The sequence below is a fragment of the Trachemys scripta genome, chromosome 1 (assembly GCF_013100865.1).
Source record: "Trachemys scripta elegans isolate TJP31775 chromosome 1, CAS_Tse_1.0, whole genome shotgun sequence".
Lineage (NCBI taxonomy): Eukaryota > Metazoa > Chordata > Testudines > Emydidae > Trachemys > Trachemys scripta.
Window position 1 is genome coordinate 119,293,286 of NC_048298.1, and position 17,519 is coordinate 119,310,804.

The following is a 17,519-nucleotide window of genomic DNA, read 5'->3' on the forward strand; positions in this document are numbered from 1 at the left end:
ATAAGCAATGGTCACATAAACACCGCCCTATACCGGAAACCTACTGACCGCTATACTTACCTACATGCCTCCAGCTTTCATCCAGACCACATCACACGATCCATTGTCTACAGCCAAGCTCTAAGATACAACCGCATTTGCTCCAGTCCCTCAGACAGAGACAAACATCTACAGCAGGGGTCGGCAACCTACGGCACACGTACCAAACACGGCAAGCGAGACGATTCTGAATGGCACGCAGCCTGCCTGGTGAGAGGAGGAGGAGGGGCGGAGGGGCTGGAAAGCACCACGCTGGGGGAAGAAGCAGGGGAGGGGGAAGCTTGGCTGCGGCAGGACCAAGCTTCTGCCTCCTGCCCTGGCAGGGGAGAGCGATGTGGGGGGGTCCCGGCCCCCTGCCCCCCTCAGCCCCCCCGCCCACCGTTCTCCCCTGCGGGGGCAGGAGACAGAAGCTTGGTCCTGCAGCAGCCAAGTTTTCCTCCTCCCCCGCTTCTTCCCACAGCTTGGTGCATTCCGGCCCCTCTGCCCCTCCTCCTCCCTCTCCCTGCCCCTGATGGCCCTAGCGAGGGGGAGGGGGAAGAGCGGCAGCGTGCACACAGCTCCGTAGAGCAGGCAGAGAGAGGTAGGGATGGGCCTGGGGGAAGGAGGTGTAACAGGGCATATCCCTCCCAGCCCCCTGCCTTGAGCCGCTCAGGGCAGGGGGCTGGGAGCACCCCCACAAGCCGAGCACCCCAGCCCTCTGCCCTGCACCCCCCCCAGCCTTCTGCCCTGCACCCCCCACACACCCTCCAGCCCTCTGCCCTGCACCCCCACACCCCCTCTGTCCTGACCTCCTCTCAACACCCAGCCTTCTGCCCTGCACCCCCCACACCCCCTCAGCCCTCTGCCCTGACCTCGAGTCGCCCTGCTCAGTCCACTGCAGGCCTAGGTGAACAGAACCCCAGGCTGGCAGCGAGCTGAGCAGGCTGGCAGCGAGCTGAGCAGGCTGGCAGCGTAAGATCAGCATTTTAATTTAATTTTAAATGAAGCTTCTTAAACATTTTGAAAACCTTGTTTACTTTACATATAACAATAGTTTAGTTATATAATAAAGACTTAGAGAGAGAGACCTTCTAAAAAACGTTAACATGTATTACCGGCACGCGAAACCTTAAATTAAAGAGAATAAATGAAGACTCGGCACACCACTTCTGAAAGTTTGCCTACCCCTGATCTACAGGATCTCTGTCAAGCATTCTTAAAACTACAGTACCCACCTGGTGAAGTGAAGAAACAGATTGACAGAGTCAGAAGAATACCCAGAAGTCACCTACTACAAGACAGGCCCAACAAAGAAAGTAATATAACGCCACTAGCCGTCACCTACAGCCCCCAAGTAAAACCTCTCCAGCGCATCATCAAGGGTCTACAACCGATCCTGAAGGATGATCCCTCGCTCTCGCAGACCTTGGGAGACAGGCCAGTCCTTGCTTACAGACAGCCCCCCCCAACTTGAAGCAAATACCAGCAACAAAAACACCAACCCAGAACCAAACCCTGCAACAAACCCCGGTGCCAACTCTGTTCACATATCTATTCAAGGGACACCATCATAGGACCCAACCACATCAGCCACACCATCAGGGGCTCGTTCACCTGCACATCTACCAAAGGGATATATGCCATCATGTGCCAACAATGCCCCTCTGCCATGTACATTGGCCAAACCAGACAGTCTCTACGCAAAAGAATAAATGGACACAAATCTGACATCCGGAATCATAACATTCAAAAACCAGGAGGAGAACACATCAAGCTCTGTGGTCACTTAGTAACAGACCTAAAAGTGGCAGTTCTTCTTCAACAAAAAACTTCAAAAACAGACTCCAACGTGAAGCTGCAGAACTGGAATAAATTTGCAAACCGAAGTGCTACAGTGGTGCCTCTGTAGTGCTGCAGCTGAGCCGTTGTAGCATTTCAAGTGTAAACAAGCCCTCAGTAGCTATGAGATACAGGGAAGATCCTCTCATGGATCAGTAACTGGTTGAAAGACAGGAAACAATGGGTAGGAATAAATGGACAGTTTTCACAGTGGAGAGAGGTAAGCAGTGGGGTCCCCAAGGATCTGTACTGGAACTTGTGCTATTCAACATATTCATTAATTATCTGGAAAAGGGGGTAAACTGTGAAGTAGCAAAGTTTGCAGATGATATAAAATTATTCAAGATAGTTAAGTCCAAAGCAGACTGGAAGGAGTTAGAGATATCGCAAAACTGAGTGACTAGGTGACAAAATGGCAGATGAAATTCAATGTTGATTAATGCAGGTTGGAAAACATAATCCCAATTATGCATATACAATAATGGGTTCTAAATTAGCTGTCACCACCTAAGAAACAGCTTTTGGAGTCGCAATGGATAGTTCTCTGAAAACTTCTGCCCAGTGGTCAGCAGCAATCAAAAAGACTAATGGCATATTAGGAACTATTAGGAAAGGCATAAAAAATAAAAGAGAAAATTTCATATGCCACTCTATAAATCCCATGGTGCACTCATATCTTGAATACTGTGTGCAGTTCTGGTCGTCCCATCTCAAAAAGGATATAATGGAACTGGAAAAGTTTCAGGGAAGGGCAAAAATGATGATCAGGGATCTGGAACGGCTTCCAGATGAGGAGAGACTAAAAAGATTAGGGCTGTTCAGCTGAGAAAAGAGACAATTAAGGGGAGATATGATAGAGGTCTATAAAATCATGAATGGTATGGGGGGAAAATGAATAGAGAAGTGTTACTTATCCTTTCACACAATACAAAAAAGAGGGGTCACCTGATGAAATTAATAGGTAGCAGGTTTAATACAAACCAAAGGAAGTATTTTTCATATAACAGACAATTAACCTGTGGAACTCGTTGCCATGGGATGTTATGATGGTCAAAATCATAACTGGGTTCAAAAAAGATAAGTTCATGGAGGATAGTTCCATGAATGTCTGTTAATCAAGATGGACAGGGATGCAACCCCAGGCTCGAGATGAGCCTAAACCTCTGGCTACCAGGAGTGGAAGACAAGGGTGGATCTACTCCATCATTGCCCTGTTCTTTACACTCCCCCTGAAACTCTGGCATTGGCCATTGTCAGAGACAGGATACATGGTCTGACTCACCATGGCAACTCTAATGTTCCTCCTCAGCACATACAGCATAACTATTGTAGAACACCTCTTATGTGCTTTACCTGCAGAGGTTGCCTCTTATTATTTATTCCTTGTCCTGCAGGGTGATAGGTGCTATATAAATCTGAGGTAGTTATGGATTTTCATATTTCTGTACTCTACAGGTAAGTGTACTTACTGACCAGGTGGAAGCACAAGGAGAAAAGATTCGAGATTTAGAGTTCTGCCTAGAGGAGCACAGGGAGAAGCTGAATGCCACAGAAGAGATGCTGCAGCAGGTATTGCGAGGAAGCCAGAGCAATTTCATTTCTCTCGCTGTACATGCTTAGTAGATTTGTGATGTAGCACTGAATACTGTTCTGTCTGGTTCTGTCAGACTAGTGTGTTTAGGACAAAAGTTTGGAACCCATGGTGTCACATGACAAAGTGATAACTTTCTTGTTTACAGTCTATTTTATTTGTTAAAATTGTTCTCATTCTGAGTCATGTCAGCCCTATCCCGCACAGTAAGGATCTAGTCCTACTCTCATTGGAGTCCCTGCACTGACTTCTAAGGGAGTTGGATTGAGGCCCTAGGTAGGATGGGTGTTATTTCTTAGCTCTAATTTATTGTAACTCTACTTGCTGCCTTCGGCAACTGCGACAACTGGCAAGTTTGTTGGGGCAGCTCTTCCTGGGTCTGGCAGCAATCACCCCACTACCCATGATCCTGGCTGCATCCAAGTTAACTGCATCCGACCCACAGCCACCAATTGTTAAAGGATCATCTCTCTCAATAGCTGCTGAGTGGCAGAATTGGCAGACCTAGAGCAAATTGACTTGCACAGGACCTGGGGATGTCCATTATTTACGTCCTTTTCCTAATGGGGTGGAATTGGGCATTCCAGGGGGAAAAAAATCCCTGGATAAACTAAGCTTAGAAGTTGAGTCCTGATTGGAGAGACAGGCACAAGATAGGCATCCAGTTAACCAGGTTAACTATGGCTGGTATCCTTTGGCCTGATAGATTGGAGGAGGAGTCCTACCTTTCTATCCAAGAGGCCTCCAGATGCAGGAAGGCCACTTTCCTGCTCTCTCTTTCTTGGGGCCTATCTTAATGTGGTGCTAAGCATGTAATTTTTCCTCCTCAGAAGAATAACTCTATTTCCTCTTCATCTTGAATCAGGAACTTCTGAGTAGAACATCCCTTGAAACTCAGAAATTGAACCTTATGGCAGAAATTTCCAATTTGAAGCTAAAGCTAACTGCTGTAGAGAAGGACCGATTAGACTACGAAGACAGATACGGGGAGACAGAGGTTAGTAAAGCAGATGAACTGATCCTCAGAGCTTCATGTGGTTTTAAGTTACCTGAAACTTTCTCTGTTTTATAAAAATAACTTTCCAAATTCAAGTCATTTTGAGTCAGAAAGAAATGGGATTTAAGGTGGACTGGCTCATGGGGGCAATGAACAGGTACATTGCCTTGCTGTGTTCCAAACTAGCAGGTCACAGTCTTTTAGAGTGAGGCTCATGTATGTCACGGCAGATATTCAAGCATGCTCTTGTAATGAAAGACTTTGCACTCATGTTCGGTGAGAGCCAGACAACATCTCTGAGAGTTTTTAAATATCACTCATTTGACAAGTCAGAGTGTAAATCCTGTCCCTATTGAAGTCAATGGGAGTTTTGCCATTGACTTCAGTGGGGCCAGCTTTTCACCCAGAGTCTGAGATGTGTCTCAGATGTCCAAAATGCCAGCAGATATTCACTTAGGACTGGATTCTGCCAGACTCTTACATGGGTGCACAGGGATGGGAGGCAGGGGGAGATGAATATACAGAGCCCTCCCGCCAATGAACAGCTTGAATCAGGGGCAGGCAGAATTGCAATCTGTGGCTCAGCTTCCTCTGGCTGCACATGGGCTCAGAAGTGGCAACTTAAAAATGAGTATGCTGCCTCTGTGTTCCAGAGAGCTGTTGGCCTTGTCGTCACTGCAAAATCTGTACCATTTTTGAACACAGAATGCCCCCCAGAGCTCCCAGTAGGGGGCGGGGAGGGGCCAGCCCTGCACTTCCCTCTAGACTAACACAATCAAGCCCATAATGAGCCCAACAAATGTGTGTTTTAATTTCTTCTTGGAAGATGGAGCTCTCTGGTGAGGTTCGCCAGCAGGTAAGCCATTCAGCGTGCAGCTTGGTATGCACAGTACATTCACTTTTCTTGTTTTAATTTTTAAAATGATTCTTTTACGGTGGCTTTCTGTTACAAGGCTCAAACTGGCCAGCCCAGTTCTGCGTGGTAACAGCGAGGGTGAATTGAGCCACCATGTAGAGGTGAGCTAAGCCAGGCCAACAATCTTCCGGTGGCTGCACAAGTTATTGCAGTTCACTTTAAGCTTTGATTTTATAAAGAGAAACTTTAAGTTTCTTACTCTTAATGTTGCAAAGGTAGGATTCCAAACGTGAATGAATCTGTGGAAAGAAAGAATCAATCATGTCATTAACTTCAATAGTGCGCTGAGGCTGAAGGCTAATGATGATAATGTAAATGTCAACATTCATCATTTTAGCAAAGACATCTAGCTGCTGCAGAGCTATGAGCAGAGCTTGCTTTAAGTTCTATTGCCTTTTCCCTGCAGTCTGATCCCAGTTTTATATGAATGATTGCTATTGCCTAAAAGCAGCGAACCTTACCAGTTCAGACAAGTGCCATACATACCAGTGCTGTAGAAATAAGCTCTCCACCTGGCACAGGCAGATTGAATTCTTCTTGGTATTGGTAGTGCTGTGGTGGGTCAGTCAAGTTATAATTGGCTGGTTCTTGGAACTGCCGCAACTTGGAGCGTTCTTTACTCACCCCCGTGACAGTAGAATGTGAAATTCTTTCCTTACATAGAAAACACAAAAGATGCAATGTGATCTGATCCTTACAAACTAAAGATCTCGCTGGGCAGTAAACACATCAGTATGAATGGCAAACATTTTTTGGGGAGGCAACATTTGACCCAAATGATCACAGTAAACACACATTGCTGAAACTGAATTCTGCTGTGGCTCTGCTTGGAAGAGTCACTTGGTTTCTTAAATAAGTTTTCCGAAACAGGTAACACAAGTGGTTGACCGTTCAGTGCTTTTGCTTTACTCTTTTTTTTGTCTTTATATTTTGATTACAATTTTTTCCAATCTTTCCTGTCATCCCCTTCTTTCATTTCCCTCTGCACTGCAGTCACTCCATAACGTAATAGCAGAACTCAGACAACAGATGGAGAAAGTGGAGGTGGAACTAGCACTGTTCCAGGAAAAGAGGTTACAGTATGGGGATCAAGAGGTGACTTTTCCACGCCATGCACTGCAACTGTAGACTCTGTGCAAAAGGCTTACCTGCATGGTAGCTATTAATACCAATATTTCTCTTAAATGCCTCCGAATATGCCTAATCATGGTCTTTTATGGGGATACAAGATGCTGTAATAAAATAACATTTAAATTAAATTGCATTTAAATGCAATTATTAATGATGATGATTAAGAATAATATAGTTTTATTTGCAGGACATCCGTGCCAGAACTAATAAACTATTACTAAAATGTGGCTTGCTTTTTTAACAAAAAAGGCAACATAGCTGCTTGCTTTATTACAGAACTTACTAGTTCTATGAGCTGGCCCTTCATGGCAGTAAAGCCTTGATGACCACTCTGCATATCTGTGCTTTATAGTTTTGGGGAGTTAGAATTTTCAAAAGTGCTCATTGTTGACCTAACTCTACCCACACTGAAGTCAATAGTCAGTTGATTTCAATGAGGCCAATGTTGAGTGCTTTGAAAATCCTGCCCATGAGCTTCTGGTGCCATTCATGGGCACAAAATCACCAAAACCAAACAGAGAAACTTCATATCCAAAGAAAGCACAATGAGCAAAAATGTCCTGAGCCCTCCAGAGAAGATAGTTGATTACTCCCAAGTACAAAACAGACTTGATTACGGATGGAGTTAAATAATTGACTCCCACACAGCCATCCCATTTTTGTTTAAATATACTACTATTGCTTCCTGTTGAACTGGAAGTCAGTTTACGCTGTTCACTGCTTCTCTTTAAAATGAATACCTCCTATTATTCTTTTTGCATAATTTTCTTTGTCAATTAAATCTTTGTCTCCTAGAGTGGCTCTGTTCAGTGTTCTCAAATACAGTAGCTTTTCAAGGTTTATGATATATAATTAATTTCAGTAATTAATTTAAATTATAAATTTAAATAATAATTTAAATAAGTAATTATAAATCAGTACTGATTTATTTTTTTCTATATTAAATAATCCCAATTGTGTCACTCTGTTCTCTAGTAACGTCTCCATTTAATTCTCTCTCTATCCTCTTTTTGTGTGGTGCTCTGTCCAGCTTGATTGTATCATTCTTGAAGATGGCCAAAACTGGACACTTTGGTCCAAATGTGGTGTTGTGGATAACTAGGTAAACATACCTTGTAGTACTTGAAATCTTCCAAATGGGAGGAAGTTTTATTTAGGGAGGGGTGTTTACAGCCAGACGTGACACTCTACAGAGCCACAACTTGAAGTTAAAACTTTCCTCAGTTCAGGGTTCAAACAGCACCACACTTCTCTGAGGGGTGAATCTCTGACATAACTGTCGCACCCCCTGGCTTGAAGTGGTTTCCACCATGTACAAGGTTTACAGTTTGGTTGAATGGCTCTCAGCACCCCCCCCTATACAAATTGTTCCAGCACCCCTGATCTCTGAGTGGTGCAATGTCACCGATGGTTGCAGTTTGCATCCCCCAATGCCAGCAGGGGGAAATGAGTCCCATAGCCTAAAAATGTCCTGAATGTGCCCCAGCAGCTACCCATTCCCATTACTCATGCTAGGAGCATGATTATTGTGAGCAGGGGACGGAATGGTGGAGGGCTGTGAAAAAACAAGAGGCTACATGTTGAACAACCCTCACGCTGCAACATCTGAGGCCTGCCATGGAAAGTCCTCCATAGTCCTGTGCAAGGAAAAGCTGTGGAGTATGAACTGCATAGCTTTTTGGGGGAGCCAAATATTGGAATAGAACAGCTGCACTTTGTCTCTTCTGGACATGTATGTACACCTAGCCCAAGCTATCTTTTTAACCCTTTTGTGTGTGTGTGTGTTTTCAGAAAAGAGGTTAAATACAAATTGAGCAGGTTCCACAAAAAAAGTCTCATATTGGTGTTTCACTTTTCACTCCAGGCTTGATCCAAAGTCCATTGAATTAATCATATGCTTGTTGATCTCAGTGGGCGTTTGATCAGGGCCTAATGATGATATTGTGGTTTTATATCACCATATCTGAAGAGCCAGGTGAATTTGGTGCAGATGTGGCAAGCACTATCACCAGTTCCCAGAAGTAATCTGACCGTGGACTGTTACGCTGATTTGTATTAGAGTAGCACTTAGAGGCCTCCATCAGCATTGGGGCCCCAGTGTACTAGCACCTTGTAAGCAATAGTCCATGCACTGAAAAGTTTATAATCTAAATCAATAAAATAGACAAAGGGTGGGGGAAAGGACAACACAAGCAGTTGTTGAGGGAACTGAAGCACGAACAGATGGACTGGGATTTTCAAAGGAGCCTGAGGAAGTTAGGTACTATTGAAAATCCAAGTCTGAATGACTTGCCCAAGGTCAGACAGTAAGTCAGTGGTGGAGCTGCAGATTGAATCTATATTGCCTGAAGAGGGGGAACAGAGCTAAGGAGTGCAAAGAGCAGGATTGTGGCTGCCCACTGTGTAGATGCATAACAGGGCTGTGGGGGCTGCTTGTTCCCCCTCTCCCTCCCCGGCCCATCTGTGCAGGGTTGTAGTCTGGCCCATGTGTGCTGATGGCAAAGATTTTATATAAACCTACTTCTCTGCCTTGGAAAACTGACAAAAGAATGTAATTTGGAGTATAATCTCGTATACAACACTCTTCGGCAGGAAATGAATTGTAAAATTTTCTTCTGCAAAACATATTGGTGATATTTTTGTTTTTGAAATGTGGTCATAGATGTTCTTCAATTCTTTTTGTCCCTTTGCAATAGCTGTCTAATATTTTTAATGACGATAGTTATAAACTAGACCGCACCGAAATGTGTAGGAAGAACTTGATAGAATAAATAAGAAGGCATGGTTCCTGCCCTGAAGAGTTTACAATCTAATATTAGACATGACACAGAAAGACAGAATAGCTAACCATAGGGGATGGGTTGAGAAAATGCTTGGCTTATAGTAATAATATTATTTAGTGAGGTTGTGTGCACATCTTAACAGTTCTATTAAAGTTCTTTTTTTTTCATTAAATTAATTTGTAGGAAGAATTTTTTTAAAGGGATTTTGAATAAGGATTGGATGGATTTCTTTTCTGGTATTTTCAGTCTCAAACAGTTTGTGATAAAGTTCTAAGTAATAACCTCATCAATTACAGATACACAAAATTAATTGCCAGTTGTTTTTGAAGTCAAACATCTAGCAACAACAACAAATCCAAATCTATTTTGATAAAAGCAATACACAAATCTAAGGCCGGAGGTGCAGGGATTTGATTGAAATCTTCAACATTTTTCATGAGCAAGGTACAGTTCAGTGTATTTAATTGTGTATGTTTATAAGAAGACTGACATGCTCTATCAGGTCCCACTTCATCCCTAAGTTGATGATCGGTAAGGAAGTGCCAGGTGGAGTCAAGTTATGAAGTTGTACACTAGCATAGTGATCATTAACAGACTCTTAACGATCTCTCTTTTAATTAACTTTCTAGTTCCGGTAGCTTAACTTGGATGGGGTGTAGCTATATACTCTGACCTTCAAGTCAACTGTAAATTTTTGTAGTAGACGGAGAAGAGCTGTTTTATGTGGCAAGTTTTATAGATTTTTTTCCATTCCTTGTTTAATCATTTTAACCACAAAAACATATTTTCTTCCCTTCCTCTTCCCACCGGTTCAGAGTTGCAGCTTCTTCAGTTCTGTTTGCGATTCACTATTGACATTTGCAATTTTAAATGGTCTGAGCTTTCTTAATTGATCCAGTACTGTTGTCAAGGGCATTAATTTGTGTCTCTGTAAGGAGATATTCCCCTGCATTCACACCAAATCTGTTTTGCAGAGTGCATAGTCCAAAGACGCATGCATCAACTGCTTCAAAGTGCCAGGGAGCACCACATCTGTATTAAACTATGCACCAATTGCTAACTAAAACTAGAGGGCAAGAAATGGTGAAAGTCGGTAGAATGGGGAGATGGCTGGTGTGCCTGTGACGTTCTGCTCCTTGTTCCTGTTGTTACTGTATCTCAATTCAGGGGAGCAACCCAGTCCCTCAGAAGTCACAGTAATACCCCAGTTCCAACAATGACCTGCTGCCTGATACTGGACTAGAAGTACCACTAAGCTTCCCAGAGAGCATGGGTGCTTCTGTAAGACTCCTCAGTCCTGGATAATAAGCCTGATTCCTGTTTGGCAGGAGGATGGCTCGTTCTACCATCTTCCAAATGAAGTAAGGTTAAAGGCTAGAGCTCCCAGAACCCAGTGAATGACAGTCAGGAACCTCATTTAACCCCTACTGCCAGAAGTACCCACTGACTAACAGAAATAGCTTAAATTAAGTTGCAGTCATGGTTCAGGATAATAAAAGTTGACTAAATTCCCCAACCCCGCCCTACCCTTTTTCTGTAAGATTTATCTGCCTCCTGCTTCTTGTCTGATCTTGGTTAAGAAATAAAAATATTGCTACGTGATCTTCAGATTCATTGAGTATCTAGCACAGCATAACCAGTAAACTAGCTAAAAGGCAGGTAGGTGGAGAACATCTGGAACAGGGGCTGGAAGGTAAGTCATTCCAGCTACCCATAAATATCCTTTAATGGAATTGTTGGGTTGCTTGTCCCATAAGAAGGGTGCCTGTCATTGGCTGGCATGGATGAAAGTAGACTGCAGCACCTTAATAGAAACTGATAAAACTGAGCACCATGCTAAAATAAATAAATAAATGCTGTTGTCTGGGGCTTGAAAGTTGTTAAACTAGGAGGTTTTAGTCATTTTTCCATCCTCCTGTGCCTGTTTTCCAGGACTCATAAAAAACCTAATATATTTTTCTTGAGTGTTTTTCAGGTGAAACAGCATTACAATTGCTGCAGTTCATTTGAAGAATGCACTGTTAGCCAAAATAGAATACTGGTCTGGGGATCAGGGTGTAAACCTCAGATTAACAAAACAGACATGATAAATAAAAAGCTAGCCAGAGGCTTCTTTCAGACCTCAGCACTCAGGTAAATGTTTTCCCCTGCCAAACAGCAAGTTCAATATACCTGTTGTTACTTTCCAGCACACCATGCCTTGTTCACTTTCATGGAGAGACATTCTGCCCAGTGGTGAATGTTCTGTGTTAAAGAAGCTGAGGGTTCCAAACACACATGCTGCTGGGTTCAGCTACCTGATGATGTTTACGTAATCTAGTACAGTTCCTTCCCCTGTGCTCTGCAAAAACACATACAAAGGATGTAATACTCATTGTATTTATAATGAGTGACGGGGAATCCTCAAAAGGTTTGACAGCTCAGTTTGGAAGTTTATCTGAGAGGAAGGATAGTCTGGTGGAAAAGGCACTGGACACTTGGGTTCAGTTCCTGGCTCTGCAATAGGCTTCCTGTTTGACCTTGGGCAAATCACTTAATCTGTCTCTGCCCCAGTGTAAAATGGGGATGTTGTTAATCATCAGTAAGGCTAAGATTTTGTCATGGATATTTTTAGTTAAAGTCACGGCCAGGTCACGAGCAATAAAAGAAAAATGAATGGAAGCCTGTGACCTGGCCGTGGCCTTTACTAGCAATATCCATGACAAAATGGGGAGCCACTGGGCAGATGTGGGGGCGGGAGCTCTGGGGCCCCCCACCACCTTTGGGGGCTTGGAGGTCCAGGGTTCCCCTCTGCCTGTGGCTGGGAGCTGCGGGGTCCCCCACTGCCCAAGGCAGAGAGGAGCTGGAGGGAGGGGGGTTAGGCTTGGCCAGGAGCTGCGGGGTCCTCCCTGTGGTGGCTTGGAGCCCACCACGGCAACCCTACTGCTGGGGGGGCCGGAGCGACAGGGGCCCACTGGGGCTGGAAGCAGTGGGGGGCCCCCCTGCTGCCTATAGCAGTGGGGAGTTGGAGCAGCAGGAGTCCCCCTGCCGCCCACTGTTGCTGTGAGCTGCCGGGGTCCCACCTGCCGCCTCTGGGGGTGGGGAGCTTGAGCTCTGGGGGCCCCCCCTGCCACCCATGGGGCCCCCCTGCCACGCACAGGAGCTGGAGCTGTGGGGGCTCCCCACCACCCACTGGGGCTGGGAGCTGGGGGGGTCCTGCCCATGGGGGTGGGGAGCTTGAGCTGTGGGGGTCCCCCGTCACCCATGGGGGTGGGGAGCTTGAGCTGCAGGGGTCCCCCCGCCACCTGCAGCTTCCGCGACCTCCGTGTCAAAATTGTAGCGTTAATCATCAACATACTTCTTTGCATCTTGATTGAAACACTGTCAACCTTGGGTTTAGTCTCATCTCTTTTAGCAAAGAGTTCTACTGCTGGTATTCCACTGCTCAGAATGCTCTAGCCCTCCTAATGTTAGAATGTTGAAACTTGCTTGTCCATAGCTGCATCAGTTTGGGTGAAGTGTAGCTGCTGTGGAAAGGTCAGGAAGGGCAAGTAAGTCTTTGCAGAAGTCAGATCCCAATCCATTAGGGTTAGGATTGTGAGCCTGCTTCTGAAGCAAAAGGGGAGTCAGTGAAGTTCACAACGCACACACGTGACAGCATTCACAGCAGCGTTTGTTGCTTATGAGGAATGCAGCTCTGTGCTGCACAAATTTCAGCCTTTTGGTGGCAGTTGCGTTCACGGCCTGGTAGAATATGTTGCAATACCATCTAACTTAATGTTTCCAAAAATATGGAACGCTATGAATAATATCCCATTCATTTCAGTGACAATATAGGTACAAAAATTGATAATAGGATGTCATCTGCTGGGACTACATGCACAAGGTGAGCATAATTTGGGTTCACATTGTGTCATCTTTTCTCACTGCTCTCCAATAATAGGACTATTTGGTCTTGTTATGTAGTCTTGGTTAAATGTAACTTGTTTATGTAGTCCCTTTATGAAGGCAATGTTTGATTTTGTATAACCGGAGGGTTTTTATTCTGGGTGACTACTATTTTACCATTTGTATTTTAGAGAGAGGACCAGAAACAAGACCTAATGTCATAGGAATATTGAAGAGTTACTGGGACAGTGTCTCCATTTCCTTGTCATTCACAACTGTGCAAAATGGGTGTCAAATGCTGCCAAATCAGGCCAGTAGCACTTTACATGCACATTCTACTCACTTTGCACAGGTATAAATGACTACACGAGGTGGAGGATCAGGCTGCTATTTTACTTAAAAGTTGATAAATCAGCTGATTGTTGCCGGCATGCATTAATTTGGTGCTTTGAGGAGGAAACCGGGAAATCCATGGGTCTGATTCTCAGTTGCATGAAGGTCTCTTTATGCTGCTCTGGAAATATAAAGGTGCTGGGGAGGTGGGGGCGGGGGAGCTGTGGACATAGGGAGCACACCAGCCACTCAAAGCTACCTTTTCCACTCCTGCTTCCCTCCTGCATTCAGTGCAGGAATGTAGGAACTTGGAATTGGAGCCCATGCATGGTCCACCGAGCTCTGAATTGCTTGAATATGTCCTGACCTAATTTTGAACTTTGAAGTGTCTGTATGCACAATGTGTGTGGGTTTTGTTTTGTTTTGTTTTTGATTTGTTTTTACTTTCCCACTGATGTGTTGTTGCTGAGCTGTTGTTCTGTTTTGTTTATTGAATTTCTCTGTTTTTTCTTTTTCCTTTCACTCAGGGTTTGATGCAGGAAATCAATGAATTACGGTTAAGAGTGGGAGAGATGGATAATGAAAGACTTCAGTACGAGAAGAAGCTTAAATCCACCAAAGTAAGTTACACTGAGGAAAAGAGGGGAGACATGGGCATAAGCTGCAAATTTTGGAACTGTATCTGGTTTTCAAACATCCTGAAGTCTTGGGAATTTGCAGATCAAGGGCTTTTGTGATGCTCATTTAAAAAAACAGACAGGGGCCATATACAAATTTCATATCGGGTTCTGATTTCAAACCTCAACACACAAGTTCAGGAGAGTTCAGATCAGAGCCACAGGTTCAGCCCCATTTCTGCGAGGCACTGTTGCTTTAGTTAACTAGCTGCAAGCAGCAATTTTTGTATTTAAATTCTGTTTAGATATTTGTATGCGTGTGGATCAGAGAACATCATTTGTAAGGAGAAAGGCGTGGACCATGGGTAGGATGAAAACTGAGCATTATTTTCTTTTAAATGGGCTGTACATTATCCACGTTTACCCCGAAGAGAAAGCAGTAACCTGAGCAATTCTAGCATGCCATTTCTCTAAGTATCTAACTCTGTTGTGAATTCTGTTAGCTATCTAGCCTTGTTTCTTTCCTATCATTTGTTTTCTCTCACTCCTCTGTCTCTGTTACCAGTCTTTAATGGCCAAACTTTCTAGCATGAAAATCAAAGTGGGTCAGATGCAGTATGAAAAGCAGCGGATGGAGCAAAAATGCCAGATATTAAAGGTGTAGTAGATTGTGGGTAATATTGGGCCTGTTTTGAATCCTTTCTGCACCACTGCTTTGTGGTCTGTGCTTGCATCTTGCTGTCATGCTGTCTGTGTTCTTTATTGATTACTTTCTGTTGACATGCAGTGTGCTCTTTCCACTAGAAACTAAACCTTGTGAAGTGAGATGTTCCTAACAAATTGTTTTTAGGGCATAAATAGGACTTTAGAGGGATTTCAGTAGTGCACAGGGCTTGGGTGGTTTACCCACAACTTCATTTCTAATTTAAAGTATCCCCCTTTAAAGGGGTAATTTTCACTCCTTCAGCTTGCATTCATTATTCAGAAAAAGCTCTCTCACACACACACACACACACACACACACACACACACACTTCTTACCAAAGACTTGTTAATGTATTTTTAAAGAAGAAAATAATTGTTGTCATATATCAACTTCCTCAAATATTATGAACATAATAAATTAACAGACCATATGTTGAGTTAATTGGGGAAAGTACCCTGCATCAGAAACTGAATGCAACTCCAATTTAAATCTCAATTACTGTACTAAAAACTCTTAAAAAGAACAGGAGTACTTGTGGCACCTTAGAGACTAACAAATTTATTTGAGCATAAGCTTTCGTGGGCTACAGCCCACTTCTTCGGATGCATACAACGGACTCCATTCTATGCATTCGAAGAAGTGGGCTGTAGCCCACGAAAGCTTATGCTCAAATACATTTGTTAGTCTCTAAGGTGCCACAAGTACTCCTGTTCCTTTTGCGGATACAGACTAACACGGCTGCTGCTCTGAAACCTAAAAACTCTTAAAGATTCTAAGATAGGGACACATTTGTGGAAGAATGTAGGGCCCAAACCTGCGTGCCCTGTACAACTAGACCTCCCACGCTGAAATCAGTACGAGTTTGGAGTGTCTGGGGAATGCAAAATCAAGCCTTTTCTTCTGGAACCATTGGCATCATTAGTGAAGCTCAGGAAGGTATTTAAATCCAAATGTTACGTTTTAGCGTATCCGTTTCAGGGTTTAATAGAAACATTTCGAGTTTTGTTTTTAAAAAGAAAGTTGAGCAAATGCCATTTTATAATGATCAAATATGCTTCCACAAAGGGTAAAATCTTATTCCAGCTATTCCCATGAGGAATCCCAGTGAGGCCAAAGGGACATGTTGTTGTTCAGGTGAGCAGAATTTGGCCCAACGTTTGGAAACAAAACTTCATGCTGGGTCAGTGTGTATGGGGGTAGATACAGTTCAGAAGCATTTATCTGACCCCAAGCACCATCTCTGCGTTCAGTCTTCCAGTGAAATGGGACCCATATCCAAGCCACCCTCTTTGATTTTGGTTTACAAAACCAAATCACTGCAATAGCAAACCCAGCTAAAGTGTAAGTTATAGGTGAACTAACCTGTGTAGGTGCAGTGACCACATCCTATGTTGTCAGAATGGAAAGTGAGCTTAGGTGGAATATCTAGTCCATGAGGTTTGGTTTGGTTTCCTTATTTAGACCCTTACTGCTAAAACTGCCTGTGACTTATTTTCTTTCATTTTGTCTGAATTGCTTTTCAGAGTGTTTTGCTTTTTTTTATATTATGATTGATTTTCTATCATAGTCAGTTGTGCGTATTGATAAAACTGTTCATGGCCTGTTTTGAGACAACGCTCTATTTAAAGAGAAATCAACATCTGTTAGCCTTCAAACCCATTCAGTAAGCATGCACATCCCCCGTGTGTTCAGATACTATGTGATAAAATAGTAGGCCCAAAATATAGCACGATTCAGTTATTATGCAACTCTGTTTCACTTTCAGCACTTCGAACCTACAAAGTGCTGTGAAAGTGCCGTGAAGCATTTAGCTTCATTCCCTTTAATTTTACTATTTACGCATGCTAAAAAGAAATACCCCTTTTCCCCCCAATGCTACTTTTAATTCAGACCAAAAAAAAAATCATCATACATTTAAATTGGTGATGGGACTTCCATGGAAAATGTGGTCTGAATCCAAACTATTTCCAAGTTTGGGGCTGTTTTGACCTAGGGGAAGGGTCTGTCCTGTTATAGAGATAGCAGCTTTGCTGCAAAAGTTGAGATTCAAAGTTCTGGGGACAGATTCTCAGCTGATGTTATTATTTCAATGGGCCCATAACAGTTTGCACCAGATGAGGCTCTTCTCCTTGAGCTTCTTAGGTGTGAAATTTCAGATGGGAACCATCTCTAACGTAAATAGTAAAATATATATATATATATTTAAAAATCCTCTTCAAAACTTAAACTTTGTTCTTCTTATGGATAAATTATTATGTATCTGTACAGGATGAACTGGCATCTTTGAAAGAGAAATTGGAACAGAAGGAAGCAGAAGTAAGAAAGTTACAAGAAAAATTGGTGTGCAAGATGAAAGGAGAAGAAGTTGAAATAACGGACAGAGGTAAGAACAAAGGAGGCTCTCGGTTAAGTAGAGGTTTCTAGAGGTCTCTCTTGCACAGTTGTAGTTATGCCTTACCTGTTTTAAATAATTGTTTCTGTCAATTGTTATAAGGGAATCGTTGTTTTAAAACCTCAGTTTCGTTACACATTTTGCCAGCATGTTTATTCCTTTTAACATATTCTGCGAGTATTCACAAAGCAATCATAAAACCTACAATAATAGGTTGTTGATTTGCTTTAAAATAAGGTGACCGAGTGTTTACAACTCTGAGGCCCTGTCTACACTAGAAAGGGTTTGCTGGGAATACCCCAGAACCCCATGGACAAAGCTTGTAACTG

General features: G+C 43.3%; 1 protein-coding gene across 14 annotated transcripts in view; it reads left to right on the plus strand.

Moving 5' to 3' along the window:
- Positions 1 to 17,519, plus strand: part of PPFIBP1 (PPFIA binding protein 1) — a 171,846-nt gene that overhangs the window by 105,050 nt on the left and 49,277 nt on the right. For 4 of the 14 annotated variants that reach the window (XM_034783095.1, XM_034783084.1, XM_034783103.1 and 1 more), the window contains 6 exons: positions 3,313 to 3,426; positions 4,314 to 4,445; positions 6,355 to 6,456; positions 14,003 to 14,095; positions 14,658 to 14,750; positions 17,067 to 17,181. In XM_034783095.1, the coding sequence (XP_034638986.1) occupies positions 3,313 to 3,426; positions 4,314 to 4,445; positions 6,355 to 6,456; positions 14,003 to 14,095; positions 14,658 to 14,750; positions 17,067 to 17,181 (649 nt within the window). Of the gene's footprint in view, positions 1 to 3,312; positions 3,427 to 4,313; positions 4,446 to 6,354; positions 6,517 to 14,002; positions 14,096 to 14,657; positions 14,751 to 17,066; positions 17,182 to 17,519 lie in introns of those variants that run through there. The other 10 variants (XM_034783129.1, XM_034783149.1, XM_034783160.1 and 7 more) reach the window with 5 other exon arrangements.